Source organism: Oncorhynchus gorbuscha, linkage group LG25, assembly GCF_021184085.1.
Source record: "Oncorhynchus gorbuscha isolate QuinsamMale2020 ecotype Even-year linkage group LG25, OgorEven_v1.0, whole genome shotgun sequence".
Lineage (NCBI taxonomy): Eukaryota > Metazoa > Chordata > Actinopteri > Salmoniformes > Salmonidae > Oncorhynchus > Oncorhynchus gorbuscha.
The window spans coordinates 26,559,037-26,580,767 of NC_060197.1; the positions used below are offsets into that span (position 1 = coordinate 26,559,037).

The following is a 21,731-nucleotide window of genomic DNA, read 5'->3' on the forward strand; positions in this document are numbered from 1 at the left end:
ATAAAGACCTCGGATAACTTGAATGTCCTTACAACGATATCTTATTCTAAGACATGTGTCATTAAGAATTATACATTTTAGGATAATTGTCGGGAAAATTACAGTATGAATCCTGGAAACTCACAGGGATAGGCTTTTTCCATACTTTCTCAAACCTCTCATCTTGGAGCCCCAGCTTTTCCACGTGTTTGAACTATTCCAGATCTAGCACACCTGATTTAAAGTGTCAACTAATCATCAAGCCTGAGACTATTTGAGTCAAGCCTTAGACTCAAATAGTCTAAGGCTTGAGGGCTACAACAAAATTATGAAACGTCTCTGGGGTTCCCTGAGGTGAGGTTTGAAAAAAAGCTGGCCTCGCCTCTGTAGTACTCTGAAGGTCACATATCCAGATGGCACATTGACATGACAAGGCCTATATAAAGTGCTGTGACTCGGAGGTAGAAATCAAAGAACAGCTGAAGGCAGTTGACTTCGCAATAATTGGCTGATACACCAGTGACAGCTACGATGAAAAATGTCAGTTGGCGGAACAGCATTAAACATTCAAACAAAGTGATCTAGGCCTACAGTATTACATTTTTTTTAAATCACAAAAATAGCATAAAAAGGTGTATAGCACTGCTTTATTACCATATTTGTGCTATAAACTTTTAAAACGAGCCTAATTATGTTTAATGAGAAAAATTTAAAAGTTTATTTTAAAATAATCATTTATTTGGTACAACCATGCAGACGGTACAGTGCCTCGAGACATAAGCAATGCAAGGAGTATACATAAGTATATGAAATTTGGTTATTCATTGATTGTCATAATACATTTCAGGCGACATTTTCATGGTGCAAAGTCGTGCAAAAATTAGACTTCTCAAGCATTGTGTGTTATAAAAAGGACACTATTCATGCATTGCTCAGCATACTAAACTCTAGTTAGATAATCACTTTTATAATGCACATTGTTTAAAAAAATGTATAACACTGCTGGATTATGAGTTTTACAATATTTTCTGGCATCTTTGAACTACTTTGCACCATTAAAATGTCCCCCTTCATCTCCTTCAAGCATGCTGATTATTTGCACTTGTTTTTTTCCTGTAAATGCACTTGACGTACCAAATGACTCAACATTGATATTTGCAAAAACATCAACTTAACAATCCAGTTCGGCATACGAAAATGCTCTTTCTCCCTAAAAAATGTCTCCTCCAATAACTCAGACTATAAGAACATAGCTATTAGATAACAATTGAGGTAACAGTTTACATTAGGTTGCCTTTATATCGTAGGACTATAAATAGTATTTTCCTTAACCAGATGAAATCGCACACCATTACACTGTAACTACACTTGACTTGTCCCAGATTCTTAATTAAGTCAATTTAGGAACAAGTCCTTGCATGTGAGAATACAATATTTGATGTGACTAGGTAGTATTTGGGCAGCAATGTTAAGTGTGATAGACAGTGGACTGGCGACTACCCTGGGGGCAAAACTGTGGCCCAATTCCAATTCTCCCCGATCTACATGAAGTGTGCACTCGTTCACTCCATGAAAATATTGAGATTGGTATTAGATATACGGTATACTCTGTCTAGAACAATCCCCCCCCCCCCCCCCACTTCCTTGAGGGGGAGTGGACAAGCACACATTTCAGGAAAGAGGGGCGAAATTTGGAATTGAGATTCTATTGGTATGGCAGCATTTCTGGCTTCCCTGTCCTGTGTTGTGCAGCGCGAGGTAGAGCAGGACAGGAGCAATGATGAAAGGCTGCAGCCATATGGTTACCAGTCAGTGTGAGCTAATAGGGAGCAGGCCAGGTGGAATTCAGAAATACAAAGCTGACTGCATTTGCTCAAGCACTAGAGTCAGACTCCACACGTCCACATCTGAGAGGAAAAGGGGCCCACATCCTGATTAGTTATTTGAGTTAGTCCATTTTGTGCCGGGGCAATACTGTAGTTTGAATGCTCAGAGGAGAGATTGGTGGTGAACCTTTTAACATTGTAGTCAATCTTATCCAGAGCGATTTACAGGAGCAAATTAGAGTTAAGTGCCTTGCTCAAGGGCATAGACAGACTTTTTCATCTAGTCAGCTCAGGGGGTTTGAACCACAGACCTTCCGGTTACTGGCCCAGCTCTCTTAACCCACCCACTTCCTTTCCTTGAGCCACCATTTTTTAAAACATATAGATTCCTTTTCTCCTCTAAGATCAGGACAGAATGGGTTTAAGGGAACAGGCTGGGATCAGAGCCGGAGATCCCTACATTACAAACGCAGCTTCCTTCCATCCTTCATTCTTTTCAGTGGTGACGCAGACAGAGACAGGAAGACCACGCCCTCTCCCTGTCAAGTCTCTGCCCGCCAGCAACGCACCTCTCGGCTGCCCAGTGAACACGTTGGGGGACAAGTGTGTGTGTTCGGCCATCCTAACAGAGGGAGATTCTTAACAGATACACACATTTATACAGAACAAACAAGTAGAGCTGGTTGGAAGTGAAGAGAAATAGTCCCCGTACCAAAGAAATCCTATAAGAGTCCTGAGATTGCAGTGAATCTGCAGGTAGTTAACCCTTACTGGGCTCGTCAGTCTTATAGGACATTTTTGATAGGGCTATTTTTTAACTCTTGTGTTTAAAAAAAACATGAATGTTATTCTTCAGAGGGAGGTTAATTTATTGGCTTTATTAGACAGTCTTGAATTTATTGATTAAACTGCAAGGAGCTGGTGGTGTTGGTAGTGAACAGTGATTAACCCCCATACAATCATGGCAAACCCATCACAGTTTTTGCTAAGCAAAAACTCTCCCTACAAAGTCTGTTTCATGAATACCAAAGATGGTGGATAAACAAGAGTTGACTCTGGCCGTTAACCATTTTACAATAATGGTCAAGGGTTCCTGTTTGTGTAAGTGGGATTTTGCATCTCTCGCGTGAGCATGCTTTTCCCGCACGAGCTCAGTTCCTCCATATAGGTTGCATTCCCTTGCATGCATCAACCGATGTTTGCGTGCCACGTCATCGACTGACTGATTGCTATAACATAATTCAAGTATCAGCTAATCACATTACCTATCCAGGCGTTGTAGGATAAGGTATGCATCATCAACGCCTGTGCAGAGGCACGCGGCCAATGTCTGGCATGTGAGACTGGCTTTTGTCTATTTACTGTCCCCATCTCACTTGCCCCGACCAACCAGAAAAAAATGAGCCAGTGAGATTTCTTGGCCTGGGTCACCCCCCCCCCCCCCGCAGTAGACCAGAGTGGGCCTGCCCCGATTAGAAAAAAAATAAATAGGGAGTGGGGTGTCTCGCTTTCTCTACCGTTGCTGGTAATACTCTTACCAGCCAAGCGACCCCACTGGGCCACCATACACTGTGTCCATTGTCATTCACTAGGTCTCTATAGCTACAGCCATACCCAGGGGTGGGTGTGGCCAGCTGATCCGCAGCTAGAGCCACAGAACCCAGCCGAGATCCAAGATGGCAGCGGTGGAAGTGGAAAGCGTTGTGTACGGCGGACAGGCACAGAGGGATGGGTTGGGAGGAGGGGTGGCGAACACGGCGGTGTAGGAGTCACTAGCGGGGGGCAGGAGATCCAAATGTGCCAAGCCTCAACACACCAACGACACCACACACTGGCTCACTCTATTAAACATGTAGTCACACACAAAAAGTCAAGCACAAGCACAGAATCTCTCACCCTAACACACACACACATCAGCACGACAGAGAGAGACTGACGGAACAGTCCAAATGTAGGTGCTGCAAGGCAAGAGACGGGACAATTCACTGGAAGTCTGGTAGGAGACATCACAGCAGCAGTGAGCAGTGACCCCTCCCCAAGAGAAGCCCCCCGGCTTTGGCAATGTCAACGCAGGTGAGTGGGGAGCTACGGAGGGGTGGTGGGAGTTTGGTCAAAGCACAGTCAGAGAAGGGGGGGGGGGAGCGGTGCTTTGTTTCATTACCTTGGTGGAGTAGATTTGAGTTCCCACTTCCTATTTGCCTGCGCGACGTTTATTGTCTTCCCCCTCTCACCTCACACGCTTGGCTGTGTCTGGACGGCCGGGGACCTATTTCAGTTGACATAGTTAGTCGGTATGTACAGGGCTTTGGATATAGAGCACAGTGACACATGCACGTCTAGAACAGAAGTCACTGGAGACAGACATTGTTGGGTGTTGTGGTTGGGTAGGAGCAAGCCCAACAGATCAAAATGCTACAGATGGAGCCATTCTATCTGCGTGCCTCTCTCCAGCTCTCGGATGCTGTGTGTGTGTGTCCGCCATTGGTAAACAAGGAATCATCTGCAAACGAGTAATGTGCGCTACTCGGTTCAACATTGAATCTGCAATTAAAATGTTAAAATCGACACAAAGCGGCAATCAAAAAAGATCAGAGGTCATGGAAACGGTTTTCAGACATGAGCGCATGGTAACAGTAGCCTTGTTGGGATACCAGTGAGAGGTTATGTCCCAATGATCTCTTTCTTCCTGAAGTGTACACTCGTTCACTACTTCTTACACATCTAAATCGCATTGGATTAGTGGATGCATGGGCTAGAGGGTGTTTCCATCAAATTTCTTATACAAGTCCTTTCCTCTCAAATTAGTGAAGGGATGTGAACAAGTGCACAATTGAGGAAAAAAAATATAGATATTATTGGGACACACCCGGAGCCTGTCTGTGCTGTAGTCCTACAGAGTTCGAGTGAGGCTGGAAAGAGAGGCCGACCCCAGACTAGACTTACCCCATCCACCGAGGCAGACTAGGGGGGGAAGCACACACTGACGCTACTCCTCATTTTCTCTGCCACCCTGGTCCCCAGTCACATGGGTCTGGTCATTACAACAAGGAGAAACAGGAAGGAGTGAAAAATACAAAAAAAAAAAAAACATCTGAAACACTCAGGCCCACCCCTCCCCACTAGTCAGAAACATTCTTTATTTTAAAAATGGTGGGCATGTATAGTGTACATATTAAAAAGCATGCCAGTTTAATTGTTTATTATTTTTTTTAAGACAAAAAAAAAAGGCTAAATAAAAAACATGGTCAGACACAAGGCAAGCAATAAGAATAAAAAATATTTTTGTTGTTGTGACCATCGAGATTTCACAGGAGATGCAACCGTGTGTGCGTTGGTATATATGAGAGACGGAGAGAGAATATGCAACATAAAAAGCTACATCACCACAACCACAAGGCGAAAGGGCAGTGGGGTACGGGGGTAGTGAGTCGTCTTACAACGGGGGGGGGGTGCACGGACACGTCGGGGGCGGGCGACTGAAAGATACTGCTCCACCTGTCATCATACCATCGGTGCGAAGGTCACCGCACCACAAAAAAAAAAAAAAAGATCACGTCACGTTATCTTAACCCGTTAACCCTCCACCTCAGATTTTTTATTTTATTTAAATTTTTAAGACTGCCATTAGAAAAAAAGCACTTCAAAAACAGGAGCTATTCCCTCCACTAAATGCACTTCACGCAACGCTCGGGCACAACGTCAAGCTCACCGAAACTCATGGTTCTCTAGCTAAAAAGTCAAAAACGTTGACTTGCTTATAAATCCACCAAACAGTTCATACATACATGATCTGAGGGGTTAGAATGTACTCGTCGACCCAACAACCACTTACAAAAAAAACTAAAACATACTTCAAAAGGCCTCAAAATATACTGATGCAGCAAGACACTATTAGTATAGTACATCATCTTTGTCACTAAAATGTGGCATTCTCCAAACTCCTGACCAGGGTTGGGGTCCATTCCATTTCAGGAAGTAAATCGACTGATTTGATTTCAAATGGAATGGATCCAAACCCTGCAACTGACACCAATTTATACACTGGATGGATAGAAAGCAGACAATTCATATTCTAACCAGCTAATCTCAATCCTATCTCATCGTCAGAGGTAGGTATAGATAGCCTGGTGAAACCTGACAATGTGGAATCCTCCATTGTTTCAGTGGTGAGCACAGCATTCAATCTGGTTTAACCAGGCTAAGGTATAGATGGGAGTAAAAGAGGGCAGAAATGTAGCAGTGTCTTTCAGTGTTCTGGTTGCGGCGGGGTGAGGGGAGGGATGAGGCTGGGTAGGTAGAATGTAGTTCTAAAATAATAGTGTGGCTGTGGTCTGTGCCCTCGCGTCCCCCAGGGTTCCACTAGTGAGGGAACCGGACAGTGTGAATTACATTGAAACAGAAAGCCAACATCTCTCTCGCTCGCTCACACCACAGTCCCGACGCATGCAAGACACACAGACCCCTCCAACCCTGGACCTTCACAACAAACCACAGTGCAGTTTCAATACATTCATATCGTTAAAATAAAAGCTAGAAATATTTCTGTTGAACCAGTGGAGAGATTAGCTAAAAAAACGAATCCTCGAGAACCCTCATATTTTGGCCTTTACACTGTAAATCATCACTCTTGAAGGCATTGAAAATGTATGACGGTTCTCAGTCCATTTCTCACACTTTAAAAGGCAATAGAAATCCCTACTAAAAAAAGCCACCGGTATGTGGCGGGTAAGAGCTAATTTTCCCCCTTTTCACTGCACTGTGTGTGTGGTATCAGGACCACGGTTGGGGTTTAGAGGCTTGGGTGTTTATCCATTGACTACAGTAAAAACTAATACCAAACCAACTCCACACACAAAACACTAATTCTCACACAGATACACATCCAGAGACACACACAGATATATATATACCTCCACACACAGATACACACAGCCGCTGAGAGAAAGGAAGGGTACGAGGGTGGTATATACGGGTTGTGTGCGGTAGGGTGGCAGAGGAGGTGTGAGCGAGGGAGGTGTGGACTATCGGAACGGGGGCTCAGGCGTGTGAAGGGAGAGTTCGGGGGCTCGGCGGAGGACGGCCTCCTTGCGGTTCGGTGGCGGCGGCAGCGGCGACTCATACACTCTGGGCACGGCCACCATAGCGGAGGCGGGCACCACTGGCCTGAGGGCGGAGTCCAGCGCCGTGACGTGACCGGGCTGGCCGTGGTGGTGGGCGTGGCCCGCAATGGCGTGGGCAGGGATGGCGGCCATGGCGTGGTGGTTGGGAGGTGGGTAGGCGTACTGGAGCTGTTGGAGTTGCTGGTACTGCTGGAGTTGCTGGTACTGTTGGTACTGCTGGTAATACTCTGCATAGTACCTAGGGGAGAGGAGAGAGAAAGGGGAACGGAGGGGAGGGTGGGTAGAGGGGGAGAAAGGAACAGACAGAGGGAAGGAGAAAACGGAGTAAAGAGGGAGGGAAGTTAGGAGAGGGAAAAAGAGGAAAGGAGAGGGGGGGACAGACAGACAAGAGGGTTTTGGGTTATATACTAGGGATTGTATATTAGTCTTTTACACACAAGGTTTCAAGTGGGGGTACAGAGTCTTTTCGGGGGCGGTAGGTAGGGTAGGTAGCGTACTGTAACTGCTGCAGCTGCTGGTACTGTTGGTGCTGTTGTTGGTAGTACTCAGCATACTGTTGGTACTGCTCTCTAAGATACACACGGAGGGAGGGAGGGAGGGAGGGAGGAGGGACAGATTTTAGATCATGTACCAGTAGGGAACAGGCTTTCAGAGAATGTGCAAAAGGGGGGTTGGTTAAATTAAAACAAGCCTCGGTGACGGCAATGAAGGATAACGTATTGAGCCATTTGGCTCAGCGCATGTCCACTACCACTCCTGAAGTCTGAACATCAGGAGGGGTCATGTAGTGGAAAAGGAGAGAGAGTGCAGTACACTGGGAAATGTCAGAGAGGATTCAATAAGGAGAGCGATGGGTTAAGTGCCCCTAAAAACCATTGGGGGCCCTAACTTCCACAGAAGTCAAATGTCACTGAGCCACGCATTGATGTAAAATGTGAGACTAAGTGAAGAGTCGACTTAGAATGGAAATTAGGATTTGCCTAATTACTGTAACTGCTGGAGCTGCTGGTACTGTTGGTGCTGTTGTTGGTAGTACTCAGCGTACTGTTGACACTGGTCTCTAAGATACACACGGAGGGAGGGAGACAGAGAGTGTTTCAGATCATCTACTAGCAGGGAATAGATGTATTTTCACACAAAAAGAACAGGCTTTCAGAAAATGCACAAGGGGTAAAGCGAGTCTGTGACTACAATGAAGGATAACGTATTGAACAATTCTGGTACAGTACGTACAGGACCAGTCAAAAGTTTGGACAAATACTCATACCAGGTTTTTTTATTTTATTTTAAAACTCATTTCTACATTGTGACATCACATTTGCCTAGTTCTGTATGTCCACTTCCACTCCTGAAGCCTGAGAACAGACGAAGGTTTGTAGTGAGAGGGTAATGTACTGAGAAAGGAGTGTTTATGGTGTCGAGTGCAATGCATTGTGGAGGATCAGAGAGGATTAAACATTCCTACAACCACTGGGGAGAATACAAATCTCTACTGCACTCAGTCCTGCACTGATGTCAACGGGACACTAAATTGTTACTTAAAAGTGGAAATCTGGATACACCCCATAGAACGTAAAGTCAACTAAACGGTGAATGAGGGTCAAATAGGATTTGATAAGGAGAAAGTGCTAGTACCTAGTCATGGGGTCCTCCGCAGCCTCCGCTTCCTCCTCTGCAGCTCGCCCAGCGGGGGTGGGGAGCAGCGGCCGGCGTTGCTTGGGGGCTCTCTGATACATGAAGGGCTTCATGACCGGGTCGGGCAGCAGGGACCCCGCCGAGCGCCTCAGGGGACTCCGGTCCCTTTCCCCGGACTTTGCCGCTTGGGCCGCCGCCGCATTCTGCTGCTCGGCCAGAACCTGCTGTCCCTGGGCGAAGTAGTGCTGCACCCTCGCCGCCTCAAAAATGGCCGCCGACGGGTCCGCCGACACGCTCATGGCTCCCATCCCCATGTGACCGTAGGCATGGTGGGCGCCCCCATAGAGCGCCGGTGCCAAGGCGTAGGCCTGGTTGATGGCAGCAGCGGTCGTAGGCATCTCTACGCCAGGGGCTGCCAGGTAGACGGCCCCTGGGTGGTGGTGGTTGGCCATGGCATGCGCGTAGACGGGTGTGGAGTAGGCAGCGGCGGGGCTGGCAGCGATCTGACTGAGCTGACTGTAGAGGGCGGCGTGGCTGGGGTTCATGGACCTGGCGTACACCTGCGTGGCGCCCGCCTGCGTCAACGCCGCCGCCTGATTTGCTGCCTGGACTCCATAGAGCTGATTGGCCACGTTGGCGCCGTAGACCTGCGTCGCCAGGGCACCGTACACTGCCTGGTTGACGGGGTTGCCGTCCGTCCTCGTGCCGGTGGTGTGGCCCGCCAGCGCCGCGTATGTGGGGTCAAAGGTCGAGGTGTTGTAGACAGAGTTGTGGACGCTCTGCTGGACCTGGAGTGGGAGGCCGGCTGCGGCGGCGGCGGCTGCAGCTAACACAGCAGCCTGGCTCTGGTACTGTTCCAGAGAGGGCTTCCCTGCAGGGCACTCCCCAGCATAGTGGCCCTGCTTCCCACAGCTCACACAGGGGATCTTCCCGGTGGGGGTTTGCTTAGAGGGCTGTACCTGTAAGGATAAATAGACAAGACACAATCCCGTTAGCTTCGGGGGGCATCATTACTGAGATAAAAAAACAGATATACAATGCAGGGCGTTACGGGTACGGTAGTACACATAGAAATACAATCACTAGAACGGAAATATCCCTTCAGCCACAGCAATTTGGCCGCACCCTCACGGGTCCACTCAAAATGGCCACTGGTCCACCCATCAATCCCTTTCCCCATTCTATTTCTATGTCAGGGCATCGTGCTACAGCACCTTGGAGAGCTCCACGGAGAGCGGGCGTCCCTTGAAGGAGGTGCCGTGGAGGGCCTCGATGGCCTGTAGAGCCTCCTCCTTATTCTCCATGTGCACAAAGGCGTATCCTGCAGAAGAGGAGAGCCTGGCTGTCATTGAGCGCAGGGACACCAGTTAGAACCACACCGGGCATGCCACACACACCTTAACGCTCTATACACACATTTCTTATTGTTCTATACAATTATACACAGACCGTACCTGACTGTAATTCAAGTTGCATAATGAAGAAGCCCTAAACAGCTAAGAATACCTTGGCTCTTAACTAGCTACCAAATGGTACACGGTGCTTGAAGTGCACTGAAATAGGTGCCGGTACTCATTCTGGGTGCTGGAACTCTTTATATTTAGTTACTAGTACACATATTACAGCCAATATTCTATAAGAGGTACGGTACTTCCTTCAGCAGTAGAACATTTGAGGTGCAAGTTCTTCGTACCAGACAGCACCATCCGGCCCACTTCAGGCACCGGTGGACCAAAATGTACTGCATCTCCCTTCCGAGTACTCCTCCATTAGAAAGGACGAGACTCACCTTTGACCTTGTCGCACTCCAGTACTTTGCCGAAGGTCTGGAAGAGCTCCTGGAGGTCCTCAGTGGTGCACATGCCCGACAGGTTGCCCACAAACACCTTGGTGGAGTGGAGAGGTCTGCCCCGGGACTCCTCCACCACCAGGTTCCTCCCACGGAACTCCCTGCCGTTCAGCTCACTGATGGCCCGCTCTGCAGCCCCCTCGCCCTGGGGAGTACATTACATTAGATTGCATTTCAAAAATGTTACCTAAATAAATAGGGTCATTTTTAGATATTTAGATTTTAATGTTACATTAGAAAACAATGTGAGAATCACCCAATAAGGAATTTAATGTTGTACTGTATGGACTCAATGTAGCCTACAAAGTAACAACCAACACACAGTTCTGGAGTTCCCTCCCCATCATGGGTTTAAAAACATAGGATTGTTTGGTGTAAACTTTGTCTAGATGGAGTTAAGGCCATAAAGAACAGTCTGTGCAACCAAATATACACTTTAGGAGAATTGGGACATGCCTTAGTCCTCCCTATGGGATATCTATAACGTACCTGTAGGTGTACGAAGGCGAACTGTCGGAGAACGCTGCAGCTGACCACCTGGCCATACGACTCAAAGATGGCCGACAGCTCCTCCTGGGTGGTGTCCAGAGCCAGGTTGCCCACGAAGAGCTTCACCGTGTTGCTCTTGTCCATTGTGGCGCTGGGGACACACCGATGCAGGCGCACGCGCACACACAGAGATACAGGCAGACAGACGCACACAGACAGACAAACAGAGGCACACACACAAGGGAGGGAGAGAGCAGACAAGTGAATAATAATAATAATAATATATATAATATAATAATAATATATGCCATTTAGCAGACGCTTTTATCCAAAGCGACTTACAGTCATGTGTGCATACATTCTACGTATGGGTGGTCCCGGGGATCGAACCCACTACCCTGGCGTTACAAGCGCCATGCTCTACCAACTGAGCTACAGAAGGACCAAGTGAACATACTGAATACAACATTCCTGAACTTCAACTTGTTGCTCTTGTCCACGGCGGTCACTGGAGAAAAGTAATTACAACCACTCAGAGGGAGAAATCAAGAGATGAGTAAATGAATGAAACCACAGGAGAAGAGGGGGATGAAATGTGTCAAGAGATTTGACAGTTGACCACCACCCATAATAACTACAAAGGCATGAATGTCCGATTGAAGACACCATATCGAGTTATAATATGTTATTCTATGGATGACACCATAGAACCGTGGTTGTTGCCTATTCTAGTCACAAGCAACAAGTTGACCTCACTTCCTACAGGTCAAGAAGCACTAAGCTACCCTATAGGTTTGTCGACAGCTTAGCCTGGGCCAGTTGCTATGCTAGCTGTAGATCAAATCAAATGGTATTGGTCACATACGCATATTCAGCGGATGTTATGGCGGGTGTAGCGAAATGCTTGTATTCCTAGCTCCAACACCGCAGTAGTATCTAACAATTCACACAAATCTAAAAGTAAAATAATGGAATTAAGAAATATTAGGAAACGCAATGTCGGAGTGGCACTGACTAAAATACAGTAGAAACATTAAAATAGTGAAATAGTACATACATTAAAGTGACTAGTGTTCCATTTAAAGTGATCGAAGAGCAACAAAAAAATAAGGAACTTGACACCAGAGTGATGTTTCTGTACATACCAAGCACAACATGTATAGAATACTGAAAATTCTAAAGTTATACATAGTAGCCTATCCGCTAAGATCACCTATATTTACAGTAACGTTAGTTTAAAAAGTTCAGATGATGGATCATCGCGTATGGAAACGATTATTTTTCTGATGACGCAGCAATAGAAAATAAAAAATGTTTTGCTACAAACATTGGGAATCTCCAGATCGATCACGATATTACAGAAATTTTACAAAAATGTGGTGCGGGTTTACATGATTTCGAAAGTCGCAGTTAAGACTGAGCAACCAGTTTTATTTCAAACCAGTAATCGACGGGTATATTTCATGTTTTGCTTGGTGTAACCGAAACTGAACAAACCTCGCGGTGAAAATGTGATCAAACAATTTCGATGCCATTTATCATCAACCCAATCTACACAGTAATACGCAAATTGTATCGAGTGAATGGTGTTGGATTGGATACATTACAAAACAATTTTACAGTTAAAACGTTACAATAAGAGCATTTTTCCGCACTGGAATGGACATTCCGCGAGAGCGAAAATCTATTAAATGGTACGACAACCAACTTTCCCTCTTTTGTCTCGTTGATTCTTCCGCTCTCCGCGGATAAAACCTCACATTTCTACGCATCGTCGTTTGGTGTATTTTCCATCGTTTGTAAAGAAATAAAATGAAAGAGATGGACAGACATCTTACTTACTTACCTAAGCAGTGTCGTGTTTCAAAATGGTAGCGCCTGCTTCCGTTTTTTTAGAATGACGCGCATTTTTCACCAATGGGGAAGCTCGGGGCTTGCCACACTAGATCGCCGATTCTTCATAATAACATTTGAACAGATAGGCTATTAAAAAAAGGGTTTATTACAAAAATCAGTAATTTATCAATTCATATACAGGTTTCACTCAGTCCGAAGGGCAACTGGTGCCTTCTACTACAAGTCTGACTGAGAAAAGTAACAACAACAAAAAATCTCTACAACACTGGTTACAAATATTTTGATAAAATGATTGTGATACAAATCATACAACATTTGAGAGGTAAACCACAATCTCCCTTGGAGGTACTGATATTTACACAGTAGAGCACTTGAGATAAGTATCCAAATTGTAATCAAACATAGAATGACAACATCCACATTGATATTACAAAACGATTCAAATTAGTCAACTACAACTGAATAGTCAGCATGGGATGTTTTCGCTTGAAATAAGAACATACATCCTATTCCTGTTGTGTTTCTTTAGTCTGTCATGAAAGGTTCCGGTCTCGGAAGATTTCGATATGACATCTCAATAGAAAGGAAGATGACTGCTGAACAGACAATTCTTTGATCTCTCCTCCTCCTCCTCACTCTCCTACTTAACCTCTCTCACACTCTCTCAGTGCAGTTTCAGTCAGTGTGCGACATCATCAACGACAGCCAGTGATGTTCACCATTTAGGGTCATTTTCGCTCGGCAAAAAAACAGAACACATGAACGGTTAACCTGGACTTGTCCAATGAGATCTCATGTTGTTTTTGTTGCAAAACGTTTTGCTACATTGTGCATTAATGAATATGACCCACGCATCTGGCATCACAGGTGAGCGGCAGGTGTCTCTGTGGTGGTCTTGCTGCGGCCCGTTCCGGCCAGCGGCCGGTCCCTCTCCTCCCATCGTGTCACCACATCACACGCACAGATCTGCTTGGCATTCTGGAACAGGACAGCGGAGTGAGCGATTATCCCACAGGCCAGTCTGTACCCAATGAGCACGGAGCAATAGATACACATACATTGACAGGGTCAGCACCTGCAAAGTCTAGACGATGAAGGCAACATGACACATGAGTCACACAGGAATATACACAGAACACTTGTCACTAAGAGAAATTCCAAGAACCAATAGAATTGTATTTTAAACGGTCAAATACAATTCATTAACTCCAACTCTGACTTACAGTTAGTCCACCTAACCGCTATCCTCATTTCTCCTCTACCATGAGATCACCTCTGCCCGGAGTTCCCGGTCAGTTTGGAGAGGGGGTGACCACCCCTTCCTCGGTCATCCTCCCCAGCATCCACCACCAGTGAACGACCAATCACATCCCACACCTGCAGGAAGTGACAGAGGAGGGGTCAGAGTGGACACTGTCAATGCCTGCATCCCAAATGGCACCGTATTCCCGATTTAGTGCACTACTCTTTCCCTGGTCAAAAGTAGTGCGCTAAATGGGGAATAGGGTGCCAATTAGGACACAGCCAATGTTGTTGGTACAACTGACCAGTGTGCTGTGCTCAGGATGTAATTGTGGCTAAACCTGCCCTCACCCTAGAATTAACGTTCTAGATTACTAATTTATCTCCATAGTGAGTCTAGTTGTAAATTCTTTAAATTGCGCATGCCTCTAACACCATGTACTAAATGTCTACACTATAATTACACTGTACTTGCCTGTGTAAGTACCATGTAAATACATAGGTTTTAGATCAGAAGGAGTAGGTGTGTGCACGTGTGTTACCTTTAGCTGAGGGTCCTTTGGTCTGAATGAGGCTCGGCCATCTGGTCCAGCCACAATATTCCCCAGATCATCTACATGCTGGAAGAAAACACATTTACGGATATGGATATCACAGCCATGAATAGCATTTGACCAGTTTTTACCAATATCTGTCTAATCAACATCAGTCAATACCAATCCTATCATCTCTTTGAGACAGTAAAAGGTTACTTCCTGAGAGCATAACATCTCAGAAAGTACCCCAGTTTCACAAGGTAATGAAGCAGGACTATACATTGTAACCTACCCTGAGTGAAGGCAAGGAAACTGTACCCTGTCTGGGTCCTGCGAGGCGTCATGTTGTCTCCCATAGGGGTTATAGTGTTCTCCACAGCTGTACAAACACACACAGAGAGAGAAACATGAGTTATCAGCTCCCATGATCCTCTGGGGCAAGCAGGTGCAACTGTGATATCACGAGTGACAGATCTAGCCAATGGTTCCTTTAATCGACTTTGAGGACGCACACACGCACTACCTCTGGCAGTCCTGTGTGAGATCTCCTAGCGCGTGGACGTGGAGGCCGTGGGCACCAGGTCCCGTCGATCAAACAGCGCTCCTCAGACAGCTGCAGGAACCGCACCACCCCCTGAACAGGACCACTACCAACGATCATGGCTACCGCCGCACCCAAGTCTGATACACACAGACACACAAACATTTGCATAGTGTACAGACTCACACATAAAGAGTAGACACACATTACACATATAGTAGAATACACAAATACAGATGCACATAGGCTGCCCCCATACACCTGTTATTTAGGCCTACTAATAACTTCAATATTGGACATTAGTCTGTGTTCAGGCATTCTGAATTCACCAAGTAATTCACACACCCTCAGGCTGTTGGCTCCCGCCATAGGCCGTGGACACATTGGGATTTTGTAGTCAGAGTATTTCGGATAGAGGCAATGCTTTTTCAATGAGAGTCATCCTTTGAGGGATGAATGACAACGGAGATGGCTGTCCGACCAAAAACGCACAAATTGTTCGTCTTTTTGCGTAAACAAAAAAAAAAGTCGGAATTTTTTGACGGGCAATGAATGCAAGTAATATACAATTTCATCCGTGTCCGAAACGGATTCAACATGTCTGAAAGTATTTTTATTTTTTATTTTACTAGGCAAGTCAGTTAAGAACAAATTCTTATTTTCAATGACGGCCTAGGAACAGTGGGTCAACTGCCTGTTCAGGGGCAGAAAGACAGATTTGTACCTTGTCAGCTCGGGGATTTGAACTTGCAACCTTTCGGTTACTAGTCCAACACTCTAACCACTAGGCTACCCTGCCGCCTCTGCAGCCTTAACCTGTTCTGTTCCCCCAATGCCCTGCGTCCTGTGCTCCCTATGAGACCCTGCACCTCATGGGACGTCAGAGATACTTCCACCAGAACCTCCTCCTTCCCCACGTCTATCCTCACCGACCGCACTCCTGTACTCAGAATAAAGGAGAGGTGAGAAAGAGGGCACGAGGAACAGAAAAAAAAGAGAGAAAGAAAGAAAAGGGTGAGGAACCAAAACAGAGAGAGTGAAAAGCAATGAGGAGAACACACAGAGATGAGGAATGAAGGAAAAGAGAGATTACTGCTGACATGTGACCGACTATGCTTTAAATGGCTTTTAGTGGATGAATCGTGGAATGCATGGAGGGGCCCTGTGGTTTCGTTCCAGTGTTAAGTATTTGAGCAAAAGCAAGAGCAGCCCCTGTATTGCTAACTAAATTGCAATGTACTGCACTAGGATGTAACAGTAATAGCTAACAATAATAATAATAGTAAACAATAACGTTCATAATTTGTTCTACTGTATTACTATTGGTATGCAGCCTAGGGGCAATGCCCCTAATTCACATTGAGTTGTGTGTGCACACTGTAGAAGAAGTGTAGTTCGTAGCCTACTACACTAATCAATTATTTGAGTGGTGGAATGGACAGGTAAAAGTGCACCTGCCTGGTTTTCCCTCCAGCAGCTTGGATTGTCTCTGCACAACTGTCACATGTCATCTACACTGCAAACTCCAGCTGTACAGAACAGAGAAATTAGAGTACAGTACAGCCTGTATGGCCAGATCTCTAAATGTTAAATTAAGCTACTTTAGTTTTCCACCAATACTGCGTTCCATATCAATTATTGACGATAGCTAATGTAGGCCTACCAGGTACGATTTATGAACTCACATGACTGATAGCTAGATTTTTCAGACAGTCCTGGTATTAATTTGTATACGCGGTCTTGACTATTTAATATAGTAATTGAATAGTCTATAAGCAATTGTTTACATTCAGTAGCCTACTGACACTCAGGATCGCAAAATTGACAATTTGTCGTTTGAAGAAAGCTTAACATCAGATTGTTTCAAACCTTCGTATTTCTATCTGTGTCCATGTTTGTGCTACACGCAGTTGTCTGACCTATGATAACAAAATGTAATAGATAATCTCCTACTTTCCTCCAAACACAAACGGGTGAAGGGCGCTGCCATCTTTACGAGGTCGGTAAACGGTATTTTGACCGTCACCGCCACCTAGTGTTAATTACAGTCACTGCATAAATTTGGTGTTCACTTTTTATAATGTGAACGTGACAAGACAAGTAAACGTAATATGATGGGGGAGTGGACTGGGAATAGGGGAGTGGACTGAGAATAGCAAATGGCACCCTATTCCCTATATACTGAAAGTAGTGCAATATATACAGTACCAGTCAAAAGTTTGGATACACCTACTCATTTAAGTTTTTTCTTTATTTGTACTATTTTCTATATTGTAGAATAATAGTGAAGATATCAGAACTATGAAATAACACATATGGAATCATGTAGTAACCAAAAAACTGTTAAACAAATCAAAATATATTTTATATTTGAGATTCTTCAAAGTAGCAATTGCCTTGATGACAGCTTTGCACACTCTTGGAATTCTCTCAACCAGGTTCATGAGGTGGTCACCCGGAATGCATTTCAATTAACAGATGTGCATTTCTTTCCTTCTTAATGTTTTTGAGCCAATCAGTTGTGTTGTGACATGGTAGGGGAGGTATACAGAAGATAGCCCTATTTGGTAAAATACCAAGTCCAAATAATGGCAAGAACAGCTCAAATAAGCACAGAGAATGACAGTCTTTCATTACTTTAAGACTGACCTTCAGTAACTTTGAAAGTTTCCTCAAGTGCAGTTGCAAAAATGATCAAGCACTTTGATGAAACTGGCTCACATGAGGATTAATCAAAAATTTGACATTGTTTTTCCTTTGGAATTTGGTTGTGCTTTTAGATGGTTGAAAGCATAGTGATAACACATTGGGAATTCAACAAACTTCTGGCTGTCTTTTTGAGTGGGTGAATAAAGGTTGAAATCGAATTGATCAATGTCTCAACCAACTATTACCCACATTTCCACATTGAAATTACGTTATTTGTCCTGTGGGGAGGGGATCAATAAACCCATCAACTTTGGGACACACATGGCTTTAATGATGCTTTTAATATGATCGACAGCAGAGTAGGACACACAATATAAACACAAAGGTTGAGATTGAGAGTATGTTGTACTGCACTGTCTGATGATGCAGTGACCTACCTACCTTAGTCAGATGTGCAGTGGATCTAGGGCACCCTATTCCCGATGTAGTGCACTACTTTTGACCAGGGCCCATAGGGTTCTGGTCAAAAGAAGTGCACTATTTAATGAATAGGGAGCCAATTGGGAAGCAACCCATAGAAGAGGATCACTTAGAAGATTGAGGTTGAGTTATTAATGATAATTGCTTTTCCTACACTGCACGTGTGGTGTATAGATGGTTGCGTCCTATGGGCCCTGGTCAATAGTAGTGCACTATATAGTGAATAGGGTGCTATTTGGGACGCAAGCCATAGACCCAGGTCACCCATCTCAATCTGTGGTAGATTATTAGATTATTGTTACCCATTTCATCCTGCAGATTACAGGCCGTTAGATTCCCGGTATGTGGACTGCACCACTAAGCTGATCACTAGTGAGATTTCAGAACACCCAGGGGTCAGAGGGGAGCTGGTTTGATATAGTGTCTGTGGATTGGGGGGGGCTGAATTGGAACCAGTGCTTTGATCAGATGACATGAAAATAGAGCTTCTTGGCCATGTAAACCAGCGGTGCAAATGCATGAGAATGAAAAATATCTTTGACGTTATGGGGCTATTTTGCTTCCACTGGTCCTAGGGCCATTGTTAAGGTCAACGACATCATGAACTTTACCCAGAACCAGGGCATTATAGCCAAAAACCTGGTTGCTTCTTGAAACTTGGCCACAAGCGCACATCAAAATCCACAAAGAAATGGTTAATACACCCCAAAAAAATCAACATTTAGCAATGGTCAGTCTCTAGACTTGAACCCCTTTGAAAACATGTGGCTTGAATTGAAGAGGGCCATCCATAAGCACAGATGAAGGATTTCAAGGATCTGAAAATAATCTGTATGAAGGAATGGTGTAAGATCCCTCCCATTGTGGTCTCCAATTCATAAAACTTTTTAGAAAAAGGCTCAGTGCCGTGATCCTCGCAAGTTTCCACTGGATGTCATAAGGTGAATGCACCAATTTGTAAGTCGCTCTGGATAAGAGCGTCTGCTAAATGACTTAAATGTAAATGTAAGTTGAGGTATTGAAAGGTATTGAAAACAGGGGTGTCAATAATTTCTGACCAAAAAAGACAGATTGTTCTTCACCATACATTGTACTGTAGACCTGTCCTCAGCCAAATTTCTACTCAACTCAATGTACACTAGGTTAAGTGCTCCAACACTAATACTATGTTAATGACACATATGATACCAATACACCCTCGTTATACAGAGAAAGTGAACACTCTAAAAACTCCTGTTAACACATAGGCTCTCCCCAAAGCCACTTTATTCTGTATATAGTGCACTACTTTGGACCAGGACCCATAGAGCTCTGGTCAAAAGTAGTGCACGATATAGGAATAGGGTGCGATTTGGGACGCAGCCATATCCACCTTTCCTTGTCGGCTCTTCTGTTTTTACCTTTGACCCCATTCACAGTTAATGGCCACTTCTTGGTGGAGGTTCTAAGGGTGTGTGTGTGTGTGTGTGTGTGTGTGTGTGTGTGTGTGTGTGTGTGTGTGTGTGTGTGTGTGTGTGTGTGTGTGTGTGTGTGTGTGTGTGTGTGTGTGTGTGTGTGTGTGTGTGTGTGTGTGTGTGTGTGTGTGTGTGTGTGTGTGTGTGTGTGTGTGTGTGTCACTTTAACAGGCAACGCTGGCACTCCCTCAGCCTTGCCTGGTGAACTGCTCCAGTTACTGACTGGACACAAACACACACACACACAGTTGATGAGAGGACGGAGAGTTGAGCTCCCTCTGTAGTGTAATCAGAGAGAGGGAAATGATGAAAGAGCAGCTTTACCATAGAAAATATGCAGGGAGTGCAAAAGGCCATAACATGCAAATTAAATCATCACAGAAGATTAAGCCCCCCCACACACACACATACACACACACACAGCGCAAGTGCATGCACGTATGCACACACAAACACACAAACACAGAGCACCCATTAATCCGCCCAGGACTGAGCTAAGCAGAGAGAGATGGGGAGAGAGGGAGAGAGAGAGAGAGAGACCGAGAGAGCGAGAGAGAGAGAGAGGCCTGGCTGTACGGGATACCTGATCCTAGAGAAGTGGGGTTTCTCCTCCCTCCAAGAGTCAAGCTAACACAGACAAACACACACTCTCTCTCTCTCTGGAGTTGAAATCCAAGCAGCACTACACTAGCCCCGGCCGTACCAAGGGAGCAGCGGAGCAGGGGATGAGGGAGGAGTGGGGTGGTGGGGGGGCCAAGGAAGGCATTGTGGTGATCGATGGTGATGACAAGCCTTGTAGGAGGGAAGGAGGGAGCAGTAGGGGGCTTATCTAATCCTAGATGGTGTGTGTGTGTGTGTTCGTGCGCGTGTGTGTGTGCGTGCGTAAGGTGAATTAATTATTCAACTCTTCCATAGGAAGATAAGAGGGCTTTCGGTGACAGAGGACCCCTCTGTGAGGTCGTCACAATGTCACAGGACAGGGCCACACACCATCCTTTCTTCACACTTCACAAGGTAGACATATAGAACATGTTTGCATTTGGTTCACATGTTGTTTGTCATATTCCGTAAAGTACATGGACGACGAAGGTGAAATGCTGAAGCAATTATATAAGTAGCTAGGCCAATGATACACTTGGGGTCATGCATGAGTATCATGAATCAGATTTACATGAGCTTCTGCACAAACCATTGTTTGTCTTGTTTTTAGTCCAAGTGAAGCCATTTGCCTTGCTTGTATTTTGTAATAGGAGGACAATCTTCTCATAAATAACCAACTCGTCAGATAAGTGCTCTTCATCCAGTTGCTACAGCTATTGTGTAAAGTAAGCTCTTTAATGTATGGTAAGTGTGATAAACAGACATATAGATATCCCATGTGAATTCCATAACTTTGATCAACTAAAAGCATGACAACATTGAATCAAGTGTAGGCCTATGCCGCCTAGCAATAACCCTGAATCACAAATGCTTTTTTTTTAAGCGCAACTGTCGCCATCAAATGAGCCAATACATTCTATGAAACAAAAACATGTATCAGAAATGTCTGACATTGCTGACCAAGTAGCATTTAGGGAACAATGCCTCGTTAAACGACACTGTCTTGTCTCCTTCTTGAAGAATGTGTTGATTGTGAAGTTCATTATGTTCCTCTGCTTGTTATGAACACAACCCACTGTCTTAGTAGTGCACTTCATAGGGGACAGGGGGCTATTTGGGACATAAACAGACATTGTGAAGACAGTGAAGACAGGAACATAATAAACTTCATGGATCAACTAATTATTCAATAAGGAGACAAGACAGTGTCGTTTAACGAGGGATTGTCTCCCTCTATTGTCCAAGTAATGCTCTATCCAGTCTACCCCGACCATATGGACCCTGCAATATGGCGCCATGGGCCATCCACACACAAACAACACTTCATCAAATTATAATAATAAAGAACGTCTTCGCTTACAATATATAATTGAGTCATTCCACATCATCAGCATGTGTGAGCGCTTGTGTGTGTGCTGCCCCTTCATTCCACGACTGGGAGGGGGGGCGCGCATTCGGCGCGGGTATAGAAGAA

At 45.1% G+C, this 21,731-nt stretch overlaps 1 protein-coding gene and 1 pseudogene across 8 annotated transcripts; both read right to left on the minus strand.

Moving 5' to 3' along the window:
- Window positions 1-695: 695 nt before the first annotated feature.
- Window positions 696-12,805, minus strand: LOC124014393 (RNA-binding protein 4B-like). Of its 8 annotated transcripts, XR_006835012.1 has the most exons (9): window positions 10,899-11,049; window positions 10,350-10,554; window positions 9,775-9,902; window positions 8,561-9,519; window positions 7,423-7,494; window positions 6,927-7,163; window positions 4,749-4,836; window positions 3,967-4,071; window positions 696-2,427 (listed from the first exon to the last, which is right to left on the minus strand). XR_006835012.1 is itself a non-coding variant. In XM_046329306.1 (7 exons), the coding sequence occupies exons 2-7, from the start codon at window positions 11,040-11,042 to the stop codon at window positions 6,827-6,829; spliced, it is 1,845 nt and encodes a 614-aa protein (XP_046185262.1). In that variant the 5' UTR covers window positions 11,043-11,049; window positions 12,745-12,805; the 3' UTR covers window positions 4,990-6,826. The 8 variants fall into 8 exon arrangements, 7 of the variants coding, with proteins under 7 accessions (XP_046185262.1, XP_046185263.1, XP_046185264.1 ...); XM_046329306.1 differs by lacking the exons at window positions 696-2,427; window positions 3,967-4,071; window positions 4,749-4,836 and adding an exon at window positions 12,745-12,805 and having other exon boundaries at window positions 4,990-7,163; XM_046329307.1 differs by lacking the exons at window positions 696-2,427; window positions 3,967-4,071; window positions 4,749-4,836 and adding an exon at window positions 12,741-12,762 and having other exon boundaries at window positions 4,990-7,163.
- A 74-nt stretch (window positions 12,806-12,879) lies between these two features.
- On the minus strand, window positions 12,880-17,083 carry LOC124014394 (annotated as a pseudogene).
- Between the last annotated feature and the right edge of the window lie 4,648 nt (window positions 17,084-21,731).

Bases quoted from the DNA above. Each gene is read 5' to 3' on its own strand.
- LOC124014393 (XM_046329306.1), bottom strand. From the start codon at position 11,042: ATGGACAAGAGCAACACGGTGAAGCTCTTCGTGGGCAACCTGGCTCTG. The intron at 10,555-10,898 runs GTACGTTATAGA...TGTACTCCCCAG, and splicing joins TCGCCTTCGTACACCTACAG to GGCGAGGGGGCTGCAGAGCG. The intron at 7,495-8,560 runs GTACTAGCACTT...TGTGTATCTTAG, and splicing joins GCGGAGGACCCCATGACTAG to AGAGCAGTACCAACAGTATG.